This window comes from Idiotropiscis lumnitzeri, chromosome 21 (assembly GCF_059441095.1).
Source record: "Idiotropiscis lumnitzeri isolate Australia: NSW breed Sydney's pygmy pipehorse chromosome 21, RoL_Ilum_1.0, whole genome shotgun sequence".
Lineage (NCBI taxonomy): Eukaryota > Metazoa > Chordata > Actinopteri > Syngnathiformes > Syngnathidae > Idiotropiscis > Idiotropiscis lumnitzeri.
This window is the reverse complement of record NC_142411.1, coordinates 304,294-326,711: the sequence shown is the minus strand read 5'-3', so window position 1 is coordinate 326,711 and position 22,418 is coordinate 304,294. Positions and strand designations below refer to the sequence as shown.

Below are 22,418 nucleotides of genomic sequence, written 5' to 3'. Positions count from 1 at the left end.
CAGTTACTGCTGCAGCTAAATCGTTTTTACTATTGTGCTCGTAGTGTGGTTTATCGACAGACTTTAACTAACTTTCAATTACTCCATTACATCAGTATTTTTTGTGATCGTTTTATTTATTTAGAAGTGTTTGCCTTACTGTAATGGTAACGTTACTCGTGCGTTAGCGGTAGTTGCCAGCGCGTTACGACTTCAGTACACATTTCTATTCCACAGAAAGAAAGCTGTCCGGAAAAGCATACAGCTTTGCGCCTGTAGGTGGCGCACCATTTCGCGGCTGCACGCGACCTGGCTCAGGTTGCTGCATCACTGGGCGGGGCCACAAGGCCGACCGTGTGCCACTTCCGGTGGGCTCGGGTTTCCCAGCCAGTCGGGATTTAAATACGAGTAGCGGAGGAGGGGAGAGAGAGAGTGACCCCGGCTGCCGCCCCATAACGCTCCGAAACACGACTAAATCTCACCTCGTTGTCTCTAATTTGCAATCGCCAACGCCACAATTCAACTTTTACGAGCGTGTTTTTATGACTGCTAACGGTGGTGGCGTTGGAAGGAAGGAAGGCGAGAGAACGGCGGTTGACAGCATCGCAGCAGCTCAGCGCATCATTGATGGGATTCCTGTGCTCACCCACGGCCCCGTAGCGGCATTATCGCGCTAGGACGATAAACTCTTTTGACAAGATTACAATATATTGGGTCAAGTCGGTTAGACAAAACCGTTTTTTGTCCGATTCGGAACATCACGGGCTTGGAATCAGCTGGAAGAACCCGGATGAAGAGAATGCAATTAGAGTGTCGTTTGTAATTGCCACAGCACAAACCATCTTGACAGCTTTGGGTATTGACTTTTTTTCTCTTCTAATAGCATCAAATTATCATTCTCGAACCACAGTTAAAACATATTCCATTACTTCTTATTCCAGATCAGATATGTCATTTAAATTGCTTTTTTTTTCAAAGCTAACCTAAAAAAAGACATCTGTAGGTGCGTTGTGCTTCATGACCCCAGTTGTGCTTAAATTAATTTATTTGTGACATTGCTCATATTTGAAGAAGCCTCCATCCACCTGTCCGCCCTTAAAGATCTAGGACTCACCTGCCACAAGACCACAAGAACCAATCAGAAGAAGCAGTAGCAGCAAAAAGGAGCGCAGCCGCCATGTTCAGCTGGCTGGGAGGCGACGACCGCAGGAAGAAGGAGCCCGAGGTCTTCCAGACGGTCAGCGACGGTCTGAAGAAGCTTTACAAGACCAAGTTGCTGCCGCTGGAGGAGAGCTACAAGTTCCATGAGTTCCATTCGCCGGCGCTAGAGGATGCTGACTTTGACAACAAGCCCATGGTGCTGCTTGTGGGCCAATACTCAACGGGCAAGACCAGCTTCATACGGTGAGAAGAGCACAAAACAAACACAATTTGGATCAATGGGAGATGACGTTAAAGTTGATGAGTTCATGAGATGAAGACACACCCAAGTAACATTTAACATGGCTCCATATGAATAGAGCGTGAATCAAGCAACATTTGGCTTGCCTAATTAGCAAAGACAAATGTTTTCAATTCAAAGTGGAAGAGTGGTTAGCACCAGGTGAAGACTTTGAATTTCAGCTCAGGCCTTCCTTTGTGGAGTTACGTTCTCTCTTTTTTTTCTGCTGCGATTTTCTCTGGGTACTCCGACTTCCTGCCACATTGCTCAAACATGCATGTTAAGTTCACAGAAGGTCGATATTTTGACGAACATTTTGTCGTATGGCGACAAGTTAACCACCATCTGATAAAACTAGAATATTAACTTTAGTGCTCAATATTTAAAAAAAAAAAAAAAGAAGCAGGGCTCTTTCCCGGTCCCCTTCGACTTTTGATACATTTTGTGACATTTGTCTTCAACGCGGCTCACGTAAAATATGTGCCAAAATGTTGGATGAGATCGAAATTTAAATCCACTTTTGGAACTTGGGCTTCACTAAATCGGAACGTGTTGTCTTTTATTTTACGGAGTCGAAATCCCGACTGACAAGCGGGAAGACGATCGCTCCACGTACGCGATGGGTGCCGGATGTCTGAAATCATGGCGAGCGGACGGACCGGAGGCTCAAAGAAGCCTTGGCAACATATCAGTGTGGATGCCGTTTGTTTAGATTAGCCGAGGCTCTCCGTTGTTCGAACCCTCGGCCATCTTTAAATGTCACTCGATAGAAGAGACGTCCACTTCTTGGTGTTGTTTGTACCGTAGTACAACATTCCAGTAACAATGTAATTACAGTGTGAATTAAGATCGTGAATGCCTTGATCTCTCACACACACACACACACACTCAGAATGAGTCCTTTCAAGCCGGCGAGGATGCGCTTTAACAACTTCCTGCAGACATCCCACCTCTCATCTTCTTCCTCTCTTTGCCTTTTCATCAATTGCTCGTTGATGAAAACAGCGCAAAACCCTCCGCATTCCCAAACCACCACCCACCTGCTCACTTCACCGGCCAGCAGCCTGACCGGTGACATTTTAACACGACAATGAGGAATGTCCAAAACCTTCGGTCAGACCCGCCTGCAGGCACACTCCGTGAATGATTCATTTCAACATTTCAAGTAGAATAACAAAGCCTTTTATTTATTTGTATTTTTTGGGGAACTACATTCACCAAATGTGTTTGCGACAATTTACAAATAAAAAATAGTCGGTAGTTTAGCGTGATTGATTCAACCAGACTTTACTTTGACTTAACACGAGGGTGCTATCAAACAAGCTTGCGTCAGCAGCGCCAAAAATGGAGAGAAATGGCGCAGATGATTCATTCAACACCGAATGAAGATTTTGCGCTCGCTTTCCAAGTTGGACAACTTTGCAACATAACTCATCAAGTGATATTTTAATGGCTGAAATTGCCTGTGAGGGCCCTGAACGGCGAGCAGAAGCTGTCGCGTTGCGTTCAGGTTCTTCTTTCCGAGAATATAAAGCCAACCCCGAAAGGAGGATTTGCGTTTTGCATGAAACGCCATCAAGCACTGCGATGCCGTCGGACGTGTGCATTGCACAACTTGTCAGCGGAGATGGCGCCACCGAGGAGCAAGGAGTGTGTGTCTTTGTAGATATACTGTATGTGTTCATCGTAAAGATGTTGAAAAAAAAGGGGCGGGGTATCTGCCAGCCATCCTTACATCTGTTAACACTTAAAACACTGACAGCAAAATGAATCGTCGCCTTCAAAGCTGGAAGTCATATGCCGGCCTGTGTTTACGAGACACGACATCGTAACATCGTCCCCCCTGCTCCCCTTGTAACGTGAAGAATGACGATGGGTGGAGGATTCAAAACTTGACGACTTGTTGGGTGAGCAATCATTTTTGGTCACCTTAAAACAAAAAAGAATAAAAATGGGCGACTCACGAGAACCACAGAAAATGATATTATGGAGTTAAGAAAAATGATCATGTACTCGTGAATTCAAATGTTACCGTTTTTTTTTTTTTTTTTTTTACAATTTATCAGAAATGTTTTCGAATAATATGCCTCAAAAATTCAATTCATGTCTTGCCGTGTTGCCCATTATATGGCTTAAAATCCAGTCATGACAATGTTGCCATAGCAACAAACGGCTTGAGAGTCATTTCAAATCTCGTCAAGTTTGTCTTGACATTTTGCATCAGCAACGAGCACGTGACAAAACGTTCACGTTGCAAACATGCGATCCGGGCGCTGCCAGCAAAACGGCACGACTCAAACTGGTTTGTCAGCAACCACCAAGGAAGAAGATTTTCTAAAAGATCGCATTAGTTCCCGTCGGGAGGATCGGCCCGGCCGTTAAGCCGACGTAGCCACTAAAGGCGCGTCCAACCATCTGCCCCGAATTGAAATTTGCCAAGCATGACTAAGTTGGCCTACAAAATGACCTTTATCACTTGTTAGCCGTCAAGAAATAATAGTTAGTCTTATTATGACTCATTTTTCATTGCACTGCTTTCAAGCTGGACTTTGGAAGCGCCAACAACTTCTCCGGACTCTCGATCGTAGTAAAATTAGAAGAGCAGATGACCAATTCTGCCGAGCAACAAACCGCAAACGTGTCACGTGACGAGAAAGAAAAACAACGCGGGCATCGTCCGTGTAACCCAAAAAGCAAACGTTGTCGATGTAATAATAATAATATTCCCTTTATTAGTCCCACAATGGGGAAATTTGAGATTCGAACCCAGGCCTCCTGGGGAGACTGGGTCCTGAACGCGGCGCCTTAGACCACTCGACCACTCGGCCGTGACCGTCATTCTGGGCGTCATCGACACGTGCGACACTTTGACGGCTTCGTGAAGTCCACGACATTCAGACCTCGCTCACAGTTTTCCGCCATTTTTATTTTCCTACATTTTGCTTGACGCTGGAATTTGGAGAACGTTCACCAGAGCCCAACTGTGCTGCTCACGTTTAACTCTGTCCTCATCTTATCAAAAGCATCTGGTCACCGAACGCCTGACTTGTCCCACAGCTACTTGTTGGAGCAGGATTTTCCCGGGATGCGCATCGGCCCCGAGCCCACCACGGATTCCTTCATCGCGGTGATGCACGGCGACACGGAAGGCGTGATCCCCGGCAACGCGCTTGTGGTGGACCCCAAGAAGCCCTTCAGGAAGCTCAACGCCTTCGGGAACGCCTTCCTCAACAGGTTTGCGCCCCGCCATCTTGTCATGCTCTCACGCCAAGTGTGCAAAGTGGAAGGCGGCAAGCGAAGCCCAAGTGAGAATCCGCAGCGCAGCGCTACATTCCTCTGTGATTGAATTTCTTTGCACTCACCAGTCCCGCTTTGCGCTACCTGATGGTGTCATTTGTGTGTGTGTGGCCGATGTATGTAGGTCATGCCAAAGCAAAACAAAACTGCAAAATTCTCAAGATGAAATTCAAACTGCTAGCAGCGATGAGCAAGCCCTCACAGGCCCTTTATCGGGGTCAAAGGACGACTTTGACACCAAACTCGGCACACTTTACTTTGCAATGTTCTGTAAATCTAAACGTGGCATTCTGAATATTATTGCATTTGTGTATTCATAATTAAGCAGATGAATCCATCGTTTTTTCCTCCATCTCAGGGCGTTGCTCTTTTGGTCCTATAGCGCCCTCTGCTGTTGATTGAAAGTGACGCTTAAGTGCACTCAAGGTCGCATTTGGAGAGTCATGAGAACCAATCGCAATTGACGTCAAACCAAAAGCGTTTTTCACAGGACAAAAATGAATTTTGTTTGCGTCTTTCAAAATTTGACCTACAAAAACCCACGGCTGAAGTAGATCATTTTAGTTTGCAGCTGCTTTTTTAGGCTTGTTTTGGAAACGTATTTTGTCAAACTATCATCATGCAACATGAAATTTGGTGGGCATGTTTATCATACCAAAAATAAATTTTCATTGCGCCATTCTTGAAAGAAAATAATGTTTGTGATTTGGATTTAAGGTGCTCATTTTGAGATGGCGCTTGGAGTAACATTTAGGCCCCCAAGCTAATTCCAATTACCAGCATGAAATTTGTCAAGTTAAACGCGCGAAAAAAAAGTCACCCCAGACCCAAAGACAAACACTGCGAAAGCTTCAAACGAAATTGCAAAATGTTTGACTTTTGAGTTGAGAGACAAGGAGTTGATAACGTCTCGCGGTTGATGATGCCCCCCCCCCCCCGCTCGGAAGAGATTCATCATACCCGCACAAACATACACAGTTGCCTCCCGACGCTTCCAACGAGACTTTTGCCGACATTTTGACTGACTCAGCGTTTTAGCCTGTAACGCGTGGCTGTGAGACTTTAGCGGAATGAAAAGACAGCGAGCAGTGATTGAAACGGTTAAGGTGCAAGCTTGAGAGTCTTCACGCCTCCTCCCACGGAATACGATATCCTACTGGGGAGACACACACACACTGAAGAGATTTTTGTGTGTCACGCTTTTCCTGGGAGCCTATTTCGTGTTCACTTGGGATCGCCTTGCCGGGCAAAAAGTGCAATTTGGTTCACAACAATCGTCAGCATTTGAGGCGTGCATTTCCTGAACATTTACACAGCGGACTGCTGAGTTTGTGTTGACACGTTTCCGCTGTCTCAATCATATGTGTGTGTGTGTGTGTGTGTAGGTTTGTGTGCGCTCAGCTGACTAACCCAGTTTTGGAGAGCATCAGTGTGATTGACACCCCGGGGATCCTGTCAGGGGAGAAACAGAGAATCAGTCGAGGTAAAACACACTTGTGACACTTGACCCCATGACTCTATGCTTGTATCTACGTGCGCGTGCGTGTGTGTAATTGTGTTCATTGAACAAACACATTCAGCTCCCCAAATCCAAACCAGTCGCATTGAATCCAACAATGTCAGCATTGCAGCGGGATTATGTCCCTTGCGTTTCAAAGAACAGGAACAAGCATCCAAAATGAGCTTGCCTTCTCACAATGAAAACAGAATGCATGCTAACAGAACTTCGTGTTTTGTGTCTTGGGGAAAAATGAGTTTAGTGTGCGTGTCCTCGGTACAGTAACATGAGCGACTAGCAACTAAAATAAATACATTATTTAATTGCGACATTATCGCTGAGCCTTGCGCTCATCAAACATTTGGTGGAAAGCTAAAAACGTGACGCTAATGTACACGCTAACAGAATTCACTTGAAATACTCTAAATCATTTTAGTGTGGCAAATCTGACACGCCCTGCCACGCCAACGCTAATCAGACCTGATTTGTGAATCCATTTTTCCAACTTTTCAAATGATCCTCAATTTTAGAGTTGGAAATGTGAGGCCAACGTAGCATTTTATCTAATCCAGTCATCACGCTTTGTCGCTTCGGTGTAAAAGTCTTTTGTATTAAGCTAGCGCCCAAACGTCACCGATATACAAATGCCAACAGCAATTCCCGGAATCCTTTTCAGGCTGCTGTGGCGCCACCGAGCGGCATTCCCAACGCTCAACAACGGCGCCGTTGCCATGCCAACGGCCGACACGGACAAAAACGGCGCTATTTGTCCCGCTTGCACGTTGGCTCACTGTTTCGCATGCGTCCAATTTCCTTTGACATCCCTATTTGTCCTGTCTTCCTCTTTCTTTTGCCTGTTGGTGAACTCGCACACGCTACGTGTGACCAGAGGAGGAGTTCTCAGGCTATAGCTGCCTCCGTAGATGTCCTTATGGAGGTATCGTCTGCGAGACGTCAACGTGCTGCTCCACCGGTGGTTAACAATGCCGCACTTTAGGCTTTGAACTATTTGGACTCATTTCTTGCTCTGGATTTTTCGGAATCTTGTCACATGGGTCGCAAAAATACAATTTCAAATCCATGTGCGGATTTGCTCCACCCAATTGAAATCGCTGAGCAAAGCATCTTGTCGGTTTTGCGCAAGAAGCCGCACGTTTGCATTAAAAAGGCGCTACTCGTGCCGCTGCTACGACTACCGCACGGCTGACACTCGGTTGCAGTCCCTGAAGATTAAACACTAATGACTTTGACTTTGCATGCGTTAGCAGGCTCAGTGTGCAAATATTTCTTCCGATTTTGCGCCGCGTGCTGCAAAGTGAACCTACGCAGACAAAACCGTTTGGATTCATGACTTTGTGTTTTTTATTTTTTTATGGACAGGTTACGACTTTGCAGCCGTCCTGGAGTGGTTCGCCGAGCGCGTGGACCGGATCATCCTGCTCTTTGACGCTCACAAACTGGACATTTCCGACGAGTTTTCCGAGGTGATAAAGGCGCTGAAGAACCACGAGGACAAGATCAGGTACTTGGAGACGAGAATTTTGCACGTGCGCATCAAACAAAGCCACGATCGCTCGTTTTTCTTTTCTTCCGTCGTCAGGGTGGTGTTGAACAAGGCCGACCAGATCGAGACTCAGCAGCTGATGCGAGTGTACGGTGCACTCATGTGGTCACTTGGAAAAATTGTCAATACACCCGAGGTAAACAATATGCCAAACCGATTATTCCTCGCTGGATTAGTTTTGGGCCAATAAAAATCCAAATCTTTTGATCGTGACCCTTCGCATCAATGTGACATCGCTGCACGCGTGCGGCATTTGGAGCTCGCAAACGCTCCGCTCCGCAAAATATCAAAGAAAGTCTCCCTTTTTGTTTGCGGCAGGTGATTCGCGTGTACATCGGCTCCTTTTGGTCGCACCCGCTGCTGATTGCCGACAACAGGAAACTGTTCGAGGCCGAAGAGCAGGATTTGTTCAAGGACATCCAGTCGTTGCCGCGAAACGCCGCGTTGAGGAAGCTCAACGATCTGATTAAGCGGGCGAGGCTGGCAAAGGTAAATCGTGCGCTTGCAAAAGTTGAAAACTTGTGTCCGGACGGTGCGAAAGGAGCTCTCGTTTACATTTGCCGCGTCTCCCGTCGTCTGCTCGCACAATTGGGATGACACGTCAATGATTTCCTCTTTCCTGTCTGAGGACAGACACTCAGCGACTTGTCGGAAACACCGCGATGTACTTTTCCTGTTTGACAGCCGATGCGTGTTGAGCGTCAAGGTCACGAGCCAGATTCGGGGGTTACACTTTTTATGTCGCCAAGGATGCCCGATTTCCCAGATGGAGTTCTCGACCTGAGAGCTAACGATAAAGATAAAGATAAAGATGTCCTTTATTAGTCCCACAATGGGGAAATTTGAAGTGTTACAGCAGCAAAGATTTAGATCACACAGAGTCGGCGGCGTAATGTAGCCGTTAATGTATAACATTAGCAGCAGACATTCATAAAAAGCATGCAAATATACACTGTATAAACGTATCTAAGCTAACGTCGCTAGCCGGCACGTGCTCGCGTCCGAAGCAGTTTGAGACGTTTGATGTAGTTTGGACTTTTGTTGAAGTATTGCGTCATCAAGTAAACTACAATTCTCTAACGGCTGTGCGAGACCTCCCTTCCTTCTGTCCGGTCGTACAGCAATACGGAAATGAAGACTTTTGAAGCTCATGTCTATTAACGACGGCAATTTTACTCCGATTAAAGCGACTTTTTCCATCAACGTGTGCAGCCGCATTTCACGTTGTCGCTTTCTACCCCTTTTGAATCCCGCCACGCAGGTCCACGCGTACATCATCAGCTCCCTGAAGAAGGAGATGCCGGCGGTGTTTGGCCGGGAGAACAAGAAAAAGGAGCTTATCGCCAGCCTGGGAGACATCTACAAGCGCATCGAGAGGGAACATCAGATATCGCCTGGAGATTTTCCAAATCTCAAGAGGATGCAGGTAAGAACGAGGAAGCGGGGCTGTCAAACAATTATTGATTTTTTTTTACTACCTTAAGCGGTGGCACAAATGCTTTGACTTAAAAATTAATTGGACTGAGTGACGACTTGACTGCTTTTGTCTTCCAGGATCAACTCCAAGCTCAGGACCTCACCAAGTTCCAGCCGCTCAAGTCCAAGCTCCTGGAGGCGGTGGACGACATGCTGGCCCACGACATCGCCGGCCTGATGGTGCTGGTGCGCCAGGAGGAGACGCAGCGACCCAACCCCGTGGTCAAAGGCGGCGCCTTCGACGGCACGCTCAACGGCCCCTTCGGCCACGGCTACGGAGAGGGCGCCGGCGAGGGCATCGACGAGGCCGAGTGGGTGGTGTCGCGCGACAAGCCGGCCTACGACGAGATCTTCTACACGCTGTCGCCCGTCAACGGCAAGGTGACGGGCGCCAACGCCAAGCGGGAGATGGTCAAGTCCAAGCTGCCCAACACGGTGCTGGGCAAGATCTGGAAGCTGGCCGATATCGACAAGGACGGCATGCTGGACGACGACGAGTTTGCGCTGGCCAACCACCTGATTAAAGTCAAGCTGGAGGGACACGAGCTGCCCACCGAGCTGCCGGCGCATTTGCTGCCTCCTTCCAAGAGGAAAATAGCGGAGTAAAAGGAATCGCCTGGCGGCGCTCATCATTCAAAAACGGAAAAGAGAAACACGTTTGCGGCGGGAATGGACTTCATCATGCAGTCGATTGAATTGATTGAGGCAAAAGGGATGTCAATTTAAGGAACAATTCTTTGGTTCAAGGTTCCTTATACGGTGAATCTCATTTATCGTGGACGATACTTTACAGATGCACCCGCGATAGGATAAACTCTGCAATATAGACTACATAAAAGTAAACAAACACTTTTACACGTCAAACATTTAACCACCCCACCCACAAAAAAGGCGACATTTCTCTTTGTTGAAATGTTAAATACTGAAGGACAAAGTATTGTCAAACAGTCAAATGTTCTGCCTGCAATTCATATCATTGAAAGCGGACCCAAAAAGACCTTCAGTAAAGAAGTCTAAATTTGGACTTGCCTGCGAAGGACACAAAAGATCAACCGCACTTCACTGTTTTATAATGATCAGAATCAGAAGAATCATGAAAAAAAAAGCAACAATTGAAGATATTTAGCTGAAAGGTGGTCCCTCATTTCAGTTCCGTTCAAAATCTATATTGTGCTTGTGCTTTATCGGTTGGGTTTGGATGGGCCGGATGACGTTATCGTAGCGACGTTAGCTGCTTAAAGTGGCCGTGTGACACAATAAACAAAGGAGCACGTGGTCGGCGACCTCCGGTTGATGACGTGCCGAAGAAGGTTTCAGTTACGAGCGGCCGTTTTGGGACAATTCGCTCATGTCGGCAATTGAATCTGAACAAACCAAATTCTCGGACAGTTCAATGAATCGGTCAAAGAACTTTCTCATCACTTTGGAATTCTCAATGTTTCCAACGCAGACAACGGTAGCCTAATTTTAAAGTCCCTGTAAAGTGAAAAAATTGTTTGGCTAACAAATTTTAATGCTTGAAAAAAATTGTCAAGCACACAAAACAAATTGACTAATCAAGCGACCGTCCCTGCTCTCGATTACTAAATACCACTTGAGCTGCTACGAGCCCGAAGAAAAATTCCTGCGACTCTATGAGCATCTTTCTAAATCTCTCCACTGAGAAATGCGCACACTCACAGCTGACAACGAGGCGCTCTGAAGCCATCCGAAAGGAAGCTGCTTTTTAAAGACGTCGTCGCAGCTAGCTTAGTGCATGTCGAAATTGCGCCGGATGACCGCGGATACTCGAGTGCGTCACTGGGCCGGCCCTCTTTTAGCCACGCCCAAGTCATCACGTTCACAATCTTTGCGCATGTTTTATGCAATGATCTTCACACATGTAAAAGGTATTTAGAAACAAACGTCAAAGTTCGCTTTAAAGGGCCTTTAAAAGCAAGAAACAATGGGAATGACTCAACAATGTTGGATATTTTGAAGCAGGGGAATTTTGTTTTCGTGGGTGGCACAGGATGGCAAAAAAAAAAAAAAGTCAAATAATGTCGTTGGTAAAGATTTTAGCGCATTCCACCATTTCTTCTTTCTTCCTGGTTGGTCATTTCGGGACCAGAGTTCAAAGGGTTGGTCAAAAAAAAAACAACAACAACAAAATAAACCTCAATCAAAAGACGACCGTACTGAAATCCAAAAAGCAGCTCAAAGTGTTCCAAACGAGGATCGCAGGGAAATGATGTCGTCTTCAATGTTTATACTGTGACTTGTGTGTGCTGCTGCCGTGTCGTTTTATTGTATGATACCTTTAAGAATGATCGCTAACTCTCTTCTAACGCCCCTCAGCGGCAACACACTCATTAACACAAATTGAAACGTGACTTTTGTTATCGCTGTCGCCATGATCGTTGATGCCAGGATCGCCTTCTTCTCTCCACTTCAACTGACTCGTTAAGTACCAAAACTGTTGTCGGTTGTCGCGGCACAATAACAGAACGTCTCCTATAATGTGAATGGATGGTAAAGTTCTGGATTCTGGATGCCTCGCGTTTGCGGTCAGCACAATAAACCTCCCCATGAGCAAGAGTCGTGTCTGATTGGTCATGTTTTCGCACCACCGTCTCATTTACGCAAATCCAAAATCTCAACGTCTTAACGTTCCTAAACCATTTGGAATCATGGAAAATGTTTTAGCATATAAAGTGCACCCATGAATACATCCAATTTATATGAATAATAATTTTAAAAAAAACAAGTCTCACTTTTCAAATTCAACCTTATCAGAATTTGGAGAAATGCCTAACGGCCATATTTTTTAAACATCCACACACACACACACACACGCCTGAACTCAATGGGTGTGTGCTGGAATCAGTGTCATGCGTGTCCCCGTGTACAAATGCAGACAAATGGGAAGCGTCAGGTTATTTTGAGGACGTGTGTATTTCCTGGAAAATGGAGACAGTGAGACGGCGTCCGGCAAGATATCTTATCTGTCCCTTGAGGAAAAAATAAAAGTGTACTCCACATCCAATAAGTAACAGGTTTGTCAGAAGTGTTGAACGACAGAGACGCATGAACGTGTAATGAACGCGTGTGTTTGTGTGTACGAGGGAGCGATACACAGAATCTTTGATAAGAAAAAAAAAAATAGCCGCTTCCAACCTGTGTTTTTTTGGGGGCATGGGTCCTTCCAAATTGTTGGGTGGGTCCGCTGTCGAGCGACTTGATGTTAAGGGTTCAAGGGCAGAATTTTCAATTGAGGTCAAATGACTAAAATGAAAGCAAAGTAGATGTTTTCAACCAAAATGGCTGACTTCAGGTGTGGCCTCTTGAGACTTTTTGGTGGCTCTATGCAAGCTGAATGCGCCTACTAAATTTAATGCTTGTCCTGGGCTGAATGAAAAAAAGAAAGCCAAACGACACGGAAATCGCCACTTCAAACCAAAATGCCAAATTGATTGCGTCTTTACAGGCAAGGCTTCTTGAGATGTTTTGGTGGGTCTACTCAAAACAGACCTGCCCGCCAAATTTCATGTTCCAAAATGAAACGATCTTTGGGGGCTTCATTTTCCCCAAACTCATAAATAGACTTAGAAAGAAGGAACGTGATTAAGTCCATTCCTGGGATTCTTTAGCTGCAGCTATCTATGCTCTCCTGGGAGACTGGACTTGGTGTGTGTTTGGGGGGGGTGCGTGTGAGTGTGCGTGTACTCATGCAGAGGGACGAGGGTGTGGAGTCACAAGTCACAAGAAAGGAGTGGCGACACGGGGATGTTAATTAATGGCAGCCGCCATGGACAAACTGTGACAAACGTACTTCTCGAAGGGTTAATTGTTAACAGTTGCGATGCCAAGAGGAGGTTTTCACCGAAGCGTCCTATCAGGAGCAATAATAACTAGCCATATCTTCTTTATCCTCTCTGAAGAAGGGCTTTTATTCGTGCGGTACTGAGGAGCAGAGAAGAGTTGAGTCTGTCTCAATGAACGACATGTCAGTCTGTCTGTCTGATACTGCTCCCTAGAGTCATCACTTTGTTTTTATGATATGATGGATTATTTTCCTCATTAAACACACGTGATAAAAATGTTTGTTTGTTTCTGATGGGAAAGCTGGAACGGGTTAAAGTTATTTCCATTCATTTGACTGGGAAAATATTATTTGAGAATCACTTGACTACTTTTTTTTTTTTGGCAGCTAACTTTTTAGCTTGTTTTTTTCCAACGGTGGGGAGGCCCAGCTCGTTTGTCACGGTGCACGAAGGAGGGAACTTTGCCTATCAGAGTGATGAATGGGGCGGCTTCGTCTATCTGCACTTGTCAAGAGAAAAGGATGAGGTGAACATATTGGAAGACAAACACGCCACGCAACGTTTCCTTCTTCGAAAGGAAGCACAACAGGATTGGCAATTAAAGCACTTTTTTTTGGGCCTGCACGCACTGAGAGTTCAACATTAAGTTAATCTGTAATGAGCACCAACAGAAAAAAAAAACATGTTTACTTGTTATTATTACATAGGTATTAATTGTAGTATGATTGTTAGTTTGTAACATTTCACGCCAAGCAGTTGAATGAGTCTTTATGCTATGATGCTCTGCTGCCACCTAGTGATCACTCATTTACCATTTATGGTTAATATGTTGAACACAAATGTAGTCTCTTTTAATAAGAGGTTGGAGAATCATTTATTTCTAATGTTTTTAATGTCAAAATGTGTTTTTATGTATATAAATATGTATACCTCCAAATGGCCTAATTGCGTGTTTGGTGTATGGCCAGCAGATGGCGCTCCAGAACCTTTGTGATTTCTAAGCCTGATTCCTATGGCTACACAAGGACACATTAAAGCACAGCTCTCATTTTTTTTCATGGGACAGCACTGACAAAAATAAAAATTAAAAAAAGGTACCTATAGCAACAATGTGCATGACGTTAATTGCGGTGTAAATTTAACGTCATCGTAAAATATCTCAAGACACAACAACAACCGTTAATACCTGCTGGCAACAAAAGTGGATACTCCACCAAATGAAAATGTCCAGATTTTAGTCATAGAAAAGGGGTGCAAAATGAAGGGCTTTTCAAAACAAAATGGTTGACATCCAGTGTCTTTTCAGAAATTGGTTTGCATGTCATAAATGACGCCGACATCCTTAGTGTTTTTTTTTTTTTTATAACAAGGACTTAAGAGGAAATTAAAATTGAAGACGGAGCCAAAAAGGCGGGAGATCAATATCAGGCCCCAAGTAATTACCCGCAGCTTCACGGGTTGCTAGGAGATGACAGCCGAGGCGGTAGAAAGCAAGACGACCATTTACAATCATTAAATTGTTAACGAGGGATCTAAATTGTGTTCTTTGTTTGTTATGATCTCTTTCAAACGATAAATGAACAATCGGACAAGCGGCAGATGGAGAGAAGTCCGATGACGCACAGTGGCGCTTTAAGAAACGAGTCGGGGTCAACCATTTGAAAAAATTATCAAATTGACGTTTTTTTCTTCAATATTGTGATTGCGATTTAATATGCGATTAATTTTGGAAGAAAAGCAATTGTATATATGTGCGTCTCAGAGAAACAACTTCTTTTTGATGCTCGATGAGATGAGTGCTAACGCTTGTCTCTCGGCATGGAAAACATTTTTGATGCACGGCTGCGTTCCTGTGAACGCAGCCGTGCATTTCAGCATTCATACTCTTTTTGCTCGTCTCACAGCATCACATTTCCTATGAGCAGCAGCATTCGTGAGAATGCTCATCTCTCAGAAATGACACCAAAATGTATTTTGGGCTGTAGCATTCAGGCCAACAAAATAGATGAGAGAGCCACGCCGGCACAAACGTGAAGGCTGGACTCTCAGCATTCTCAAATGAGGATGAGCGCTATGAGGAGTGCGCTGTACCTTTAAATGGTGGGGAGGCGAGAGAGGGGTGAGCGGGAGTCGACAAAAAATGGGGGGGGGGGGGGGGGGGGATTCGTAGTGAGCGCTTTCTACCAGTCTGTAAATGCTGAGAACCCATTTAACCGAAAGAAAGAAACACCCAGGAAACTCCAGTCGTCCTTCCAGGAATTTCGATTAGTATTATGAATATGAATATGCCATCATTTTTAGGAGCCCAATGAGCAACGTCACCAATGAGTCTTTTTAGGACTGCAGTATTTTGGATCGCGTTGACTTTGACTTATTAAGCAAATCCGATGGCACAAAAGGAGGGGAGCACGGTGGGCGATAGCTTGGGGGTCAAAGCCGCCCTGACGGGCCCCGCGCCGAGGAGCGGCGGCGGCGGCGTGGTGGTGGAGGTCCGGGAGAAGAAGGGACCCCTGAGGGCCGCCATACCCACAATGCCTTTCCCTCTGGCGGTCATATGCCTTTTCCTCAACACCTTCATACCTGGACTTGGTGAGTTTGATGTGTCTACGCCTTATCTGTAGCGGTCAAAGACCATTTACAAAATGTTTGCTGAATTCTGAGATTTGTGCGTATACGTATATTAGGGGTGTGCATCCCCCCAACAAAAGACGATTCAATGTGTATCGCTACAATATGCAACTTATTTTGCAGTCAGTTCAATATGGTACAGCTGAATTTGAGAGCGTTGGAAGTTAATTGCTGGGAACTATGTAGGAGAATTTTAGACATTTAGCATTAAAATGTTTTTTTCTTCACAAATTCCTGATATTTGAGGTGTGTGGCTAAAACAGAACGCATGCTATGGCTGGATCGTGAAAATCATCATTGTTTCATTTCCTTTATTTCAAATACGTACAGTAAAACTTGCCCTCCTTCACGGGTTCCAGGACTTTTTTTGCACAGTTATTGCCTATATTGGGTGTAATTCCACTGTTGACCGCTAGATGGGGCCATACTAGTTTGAGAAGAACAAAAACAGGAAGTATTTGTTATTGTTGAAAAAGATTGGACATCATCCTCTGTAATCCAGCATTTTACACCAACAAAGAGTGAAAGCTTTGGGTTGACTTGATCATCCACATCTTTGCACATAATTATAGACGAATATTGTGAGGAAGGTTTGCTAGCTTGGAGGAAACTGCATGGCAAGCTCGGTGAAAACCTGGTGGGTGATGTGTAGGTATAAAAACAAATCTTATTTGATTGACACTCGAGTGAGGCACGGTTTCCGAAACGCAATTATGATTAGTCATTTATTTCATCTTCATTTTAGCAGCCGGTGCGTTCGTTGCTATCGTAAGAGAGACGATGAAGATAACGGTCACTTTGTTTTGCCGAGTCAAAACTAAATGAGCGTATCTGCGACATTGTTTCACCTCAGACAAATGACATGACTTTTTCCATTCACGTGTGTAAGGTTTGTCCTTGCAGATATTTACAATTCACTCGGGAGATATCCACTTGTGAATATTATTGCATCTTTTTCAACACTTTGGTGAATACGCACACAATGAAAAACGTAAGAGTTCAAGTCAAGTTCATTTCGATGATCATTAATCACAAGAGAGTCTAGAAGGGATTCACAATTTTGCAGCCTGGCAGAAGGCTCACTTCTTGGTAGCCATGTTGACTTGACATGTCTCGACCAAATTGTCCCGAGCACCCGCACACAGTGCGGCGCGCGTTTGCCTGAATGCCTTGACATTTCCATGAATGGCCGCTAAACAGTTGCCATGACAACGCTGTTTGAAAACTAACACAATTCAGTCGCGCTCGTCTGTGTGTGCGTGCACGCGCGCCACTGAACGGGACATGTTTTGTTCTTTCCAACCTGGAGGCCAAAATCAAATCATCCGATTTTATTGAGTGTAATTACATTTGGAGCCCGGCATCTTCTCCTACCCTTTTGATTGCGTGTGTGTGCGTTGTCAGAATACACAAAGAGTCGTCGGATGGTCACAAGTGACTCCTCAGTAAGCCGCAGTAAAATTAGTAGTTTGTCGCAGAAGATAAAGAATATATGCCTAAGAGTATTGTTATATTGACTATTTATGCATCCAACCGGAAGAGTTTGAAATGGAGGCTTCCTCAACAAAACTGATTTTCCACTAAATAGTAATAATAATGTAATAACTCATTCGTAAAGAACACCATCGCTTCCCACGAAAATGAAACCACACAATGCATTGTGGGTAGTCGCTCCCAAAGTCATCCCATTCTACTCTTTTCAAGACTTTCTTTCTATTGTCTGCCTTTACTTCGCCTGCTCGTCTCTTTCTGTTTTTTTTTCACACTCTGTCATTAACCTCCCACACAAGCAGTGGGCGCTTTGGAGACTTCTTTGTGTAATTACAGTCATTAGTCCGGCTGATATCTGGACAAGCGCGCACACGCACCCTCAAGATGTCTCCCACATGCTCACTCAGTCTTTTGCGCAGTGAAGTTCATTATTACAATTTGAGATGTATTCCTTTTTTTTGGTCGCATAAGACTTTCTTCTCTCTTTCTCTCCGTGACATGCGCGCACTCACAGCTGACAACGGTGCACTCTAAAGCAGCCATGCGAACGCAGTCTCAATCCAAGTCAGACTTCCTGTTTTGGAATTTTTCTTTGCTCATCTGCATTTTTCTCAGACAATAACGAGGCGCTCTAAAGCAGCATCTGTGCCTCACTTAATTTTGCTTATTAAACATCAAACAATATGGAACAGATTTTCTTTTTAAAGATCTGCCTGGATAACGTTTCTGTTACCATAAACGGTTTGTAAAATTAAGTAAATGAATTGTAGCAATTAAAGTGTGAAATGAGTATATCAACTGTGTGTTGCTATTCACACTTGCGCACACGCGGCCCACCTGCTCCTACTGTTGGGTTCCACCAGCATGACATGGGAAAAAAAAAAAAAAAAGACACAAACGCCCACCATGCATTCCTCACGCTGGGACGCTTTATTTTGTCACCGACCAAAATCTTTCGACGATTCCCTCGACTGCTTACAAGAGTTTCCTAATTAAAAGCAGCTACGATATTTGGCGCAACCATCAAAAGCTTATATTCTCCATGTGGGCTTCACGTAAAAACAAATGTGATTTGTGTTGCAGGTACCTTCATGTCGGCCTTCACGGTGCTGTGCGGCGCTCGCAGCGAGCTAGTGGCCGAGCGTGGCGCATGCTGCGTCTTTTGGCTCAACGTGGCGGCCGCCCTCATCCAGATGGCGACAGCCGTTATCATGGTGGGATGGATCATGAGCATCTTCTGGGGCATGGACATGGTCATCCTGGCAAGTCAGTCGCATCGCACGCCGTCGCCGCAACACTCAGCTTGAGTTGGAATAACACACAAGACAAAGAGTTGTTTGGGTGGAAATCTTTTGCTTTTATGTTTAGTTTGACAGTAAATAAAAGACAAGGGTGGCATTTGGAAGTCTCTTTCTTGAAGATTTGTTTTCTATTTGCATCAATGACTTAATTGCCGCCATGCAGTGAACGTGTGCGTGTGCATGTGCAGCCCGTGGCGCATCTTAAAAGTCTCTGCAGAAAGCTGCGAGCGAACATGTTCCCATGCAGGATCACGTCATCAAAGAGCGCAGAATGCTCATCTTGTCACTTTTCTGCCGTAACAAGTTGATCTCCCTCCTTCCCTCTCTAATGATGATTTTCCTGCGTCGCATGTCATCAAGCCGCGCTTCGTTTCCTCTCCGCCGCCCATCCGCCTAATGAGCACCATTCGCCACCTCCCACACGGTCGCCTGCCGTCTCGCCCGCATCTTCTTCCTTTTTTGTTTGACGTATCTTTTCCCCCTCACATTAATTCCGCCCACGTCCCCTTTTTCAGCCTTTCTTTTTTATCGGCCGTGAACCGACGAATGCAAGTTGTGTGCGTCACTCAGGTTGACATGTTGTTGAGGTTCAAGTACTAACAACGTTTTTTTTCTCTTCCATGTCTTCTTCCCAAAGTTTCTGAGGGTAGGTTATTATTTCCAACCTCCCTTTTTTCTATTTGCTCACAAACGACGCTTCCCAAGGGAATTCATGACACACAAATCGCAGACGCCAAAGCTACTAGCCAATTGTCTTTCTGGAAGAAATTCAATTTGCAACGTGTATGCCAATGCAACAGGTGGCGCTATAACGCTCAACAGGTGACCTGAAAAAAATTGTCTATTGCAAATACTCTATTTTGTTTCATCAATAGTTGCACAAAACAAAAGCGTCTGGTTAAACTTCGATTTGGATATTTACATATCCAAATCGAAGTTTCATTTCTTCCTGAATTTACTCTTTGTTTCCCTCTTCATTCAAATGAGAAAATTGATTATATCATTGAAAAGGCGAAATACAGTAAAACGAACCACAACAATGTCAATTAAGATGTGAAAATGCAAAAATATCACTTGTATTCAGAGTTGAATACGTGTGTTCAGCGTTCAGTATGTTCCAACAATCTTACCACGAATGAGTCCGGGATCTTTGTGCAGCGGCTTCTCCAGCAGCACGAAAAAGAGGAAGTTCGTCTTTTGAAACGAAGTTCGCGGGTTTGGCTCGCCATCTTGAATTCAGAGTATGTGCGTCGCTCACTCTAGCACACATGAAGTCCTCCTCGATGCAAACTTCCAACGGGACGGATAATAAGCACAAAAAAACTGACCTGTACAACAAGTCATAAGATGAATAATTCAAGTTGTCCATATAAATCAAATTAACAAAATTGTGCGCTTAGTATACATTAGCTTCACACAGCTACGATGGTAACGTCAAGCTAACATTCACACATGTAGCATCACAACCAATTTATGGTATGATAACTTCAAACTTACCAAAACGGCCATAGATTGATTAAATAAGTCTTTTGTTTATCATCGACCATGTAGAGTGTTTCCAAAGTGCCTTAAGTACTGGTTCCTATTTCTCTGTATTCGTCTTCTTCGCTCTCTGCTTCGTGCGAGTAGAACTGACGCAGTGCCACAACTCGACATCGCATCAAATCTTAAAGGGAAAGTTCATCCTTTTGAATGGGTGATTTAGCGGATATTGAAATTGTCTTTTTATCATACTATTGTAATTAATTATTTAACCGAATGTTAGATTTCAACGGTTTGAACTTACGCATTTTAAAAACTTTTAGGATTCATTTTTATCATTCTTTGTGGCTCACAAGACTTTCTTTTTTTCTTCCCTTCCACAACATCCAGGCTACAAAGATCAGGACGTTCCGCAGGACGTCTGAGAGGAATGTGCATTATTGGCTCGCTAGGACACTTGGACACCCCTTGCCCGAAACAACCGGCAACCTTTTCTGTTTTACACACAACAGAAGACCCCGAGAGGCGTCGACTAGTTGGAGTCAAAGAAAGGACGGGAATTATCTGCAGAAATGCTTGCATGCTAGCCGCGAGGCTACACGGGAACTGGGAGTGACAAACAAACGCGTGTGCACTTTCTCATAAAAATAAAAAAATCCTTCATTTTTTCCTCACATAATGTTTCACAATCTTCTCATGACACACTACCGAACAAAACGTATAATGTAGTGCCTTGAGATGCCGCATTGCGTGGACAGGAATTTGGAATGACGCACGTATTCATCTTTACGTTGCATTTAATATTTCTTTTTTTATTATTTATTAAGCACAATGTAACAGAGTGCAATTTTACTTATTGAAAACGCATTACATTTTTTAGGAGGCCCGAACTTATTATTAGTATTTTCCTTCATTTGAATTGGAGACATGTTATCAGTAACGAGCGTTCTCGTGGAATTTATTAAACTTGTAAATAATGTTGATCTCGTCTCCATTTACTCACAAAATGTACTCATTCCTTGAGAAATATTTTTAGCTTTTGGAGACACGGACTAATGGTACCTTCTGTCATCTAGAGGAAGATCATTTTATTGTTACATCTGTCACTTTAAATTGGTAGATATGCAAAAATATATTGTTTGGCATTAATCGCTCAATTGCAAAAAAATGAAGGAAAATTTGATAATTGTGTGGTTTGTTGGGAATCACACCTCTAAGTCGAAAGATTCTTGCCAATACTTGCGTTTGTCTTGTTTTTGTTTTTTTTGGGGTGACATTTGGTCGAAATAAAAAATAAATCAAATAGACAGTGATGACAATATTGCTGTAAATGTTGCATTAAGCTTATTGAATGACACGTTGCTGGGTTTGCAAACATGTTATTTTAGCACTACCTTGCATATATAAATAATGTTGTATTGGATTGGATGTCACTTGTACCAAATTCACACATTTATTTCTGCGACTGCATAAGGGTGAGGATTTTATTCTTTCCAAGGACATTCTTGTAATATAGTTCATGTTAGTTGTACAGTTTCTCTTAGCAACAAACATTTTGGTAGAAATGTCTACCCACCAAAAAAAAAAATCTTGGTCAATAAGAAAGTAAGTTTGCCGTTTTGCTTTAAAGATGCCAGGCCATGTTTTCTTCATCCAAAATGCATCAGCGGAAGCCACTTTCACTTTGCACATGAAATTTGGTAAGCAAGTCCGTCATAAGTGCGCCACAAAAAAAGTCTCATGCTCAAAAACAAATGGGAAGTCTTCCAGTGTGTTGCAAAGCATCATTTGGGGCCATAACCAATGTTTCTTCAAAAACAAAGTACAGCATCACAGATTTGCTCCAAAATACCAGACAGATGCTCGACACAAAAGTTGCGAAAAATTCAGACTTTTTGCCATCGTGTGAAGACTGACTGCGCATGAAAGTTGAACAATAATCACCAAATCTTACAAACTAAAATGCATGCTATCCCAATTGGCACTTTTGATGTGTTTCTGGTTGAAGAATGCATTTACAAAAGTTTTTTTTTTTTTTACTGTAAACAAAGATAAGTTCTGATAGCAATGTAGCTGAATTCTGTGACACTGAATCCTGACATTAAAAATATTCATTGAAATCAAGGGTTGTTTTCATTGCTCATCATTTCATTGTCGTTTACTTTGAATGTCCGGCTGTCCGGAAAAGCGCGATTGAAATCGGATGCATTATTATTATTAATAGAATCAAGTGCTGACCCCAAGTCGCCTCAAAAGGGGAGTGATTTCAGTTTTTTTTTCTGCTTACACACCCACTCATGTCTTGTCAGGCCTTTTCATTGACGACAATGTGGGGAAAAAAAACAAAACGTTCCAAAAATAAATCAGAATAATAAGTCAAATAAAACATTAAGTACATTTAGAATAGAATTAAAACAAATGGGCAAAATGTTATCACATAAATAGGCAAAAGTAATGT

At 43.9% G+C, this 22,418-nt stretch overlaps 2 protein-coding genes and 1 long non-coding RNA gene across 5 annotated transcripts; 2 read left to right on the top strand and 1 right to left on the bottom strand.

Annotated features, from left to right (window-relative positions):
• The first annotated feature begins 330 nt into the window (after nucleotides 1-330).
• Nucleotides 331-11,832, top strand: ehd3 (EH-domain containing 3). 2 transcript variants are annotated; one of them, XM_088286064.1, is made up of 9 exons: nucleotides 334-835; nucleotides 1,081-1,383; nucleotides 4,478-4,654; nucleotides 6,103-6,200; nucleotides 7,596-7,737; nucleotides 7,816-7,915; nucleotides 8,098-8,268; nucleotides 9,041-9,205; nucleotides 9,334-11,832. In XM_088286064.1, exons 2-9 carry the CDS (start codon nucleotides 1,157-1,159, stop codon nucleotides 9,859-9,861), a joined length of 1,608 nt encoding a protein of 535 aa, XP_088142190.1. In that variant the 5' UTR covers nucleotides 334-835; nucleotides 1,081-1,156; the 3' UTR covers nucleotides 9,862-11,832. The 2 variants fall into 2 exon arrangements, with proteins under 2 accessions (XP_088142189.1, XP_088142190.1); XM_088286063.1 differs by having other exon boundaries at nucleotides 331-835; nucleotides 7,596-7,915.
• LOC148316219 (uncharacterized) lies at nucleotides 5,967-20,131 on the bottom strand. The gene is made up of 4 exons (XR_015840141.1): nucleotides 19,976-20,131; nucleotides 19,609-19,806; nucleotides 18,265-18,479; nucleotides 5,967-6,169 (listed from the first exon to the last, which is right to left on the bottom strand). It is a non-coding gene; the product is annotated as an uncharacterized LOC148316219 (long non-coding RNA).
• stum (stum, mechanosensory transduction mediator homolog) lies at nucleotides 15,238-20,547 on the top strand. 2 transcript variants are annotated; one of them, XM_088286074.1, is made up of 3 exons: nucleotides 15,238-15,647; nucleotides 18,261-18,443; nucleotides 20,351-20,547. In XM_088286074.1, exons 1-3 carry the CDS (start codon nucleotides 15,446-15,448, stop codon nucleotides 20,383-20,385), a joined length of 420 nt encoding a protein of 139 aa, XP_088142200.1. In that variant the 5' UTR covers nucleotides 15,238-15,445; the 3' UTR covers nucleotides 20,386-20,547. The 2 variants fall into 2 exon arrangements, with proteins under 2 accessions (XP_088142200.1, XP_088142199.1); XM_088286073.1 differs by lacking the exon at nucleotides 20,351-20,547 and having other exon boundaries at nucleotides 18,261-19,103.
• Nucleotides 20,548-22,418: the final 1,871 nt, after the last annotated feature.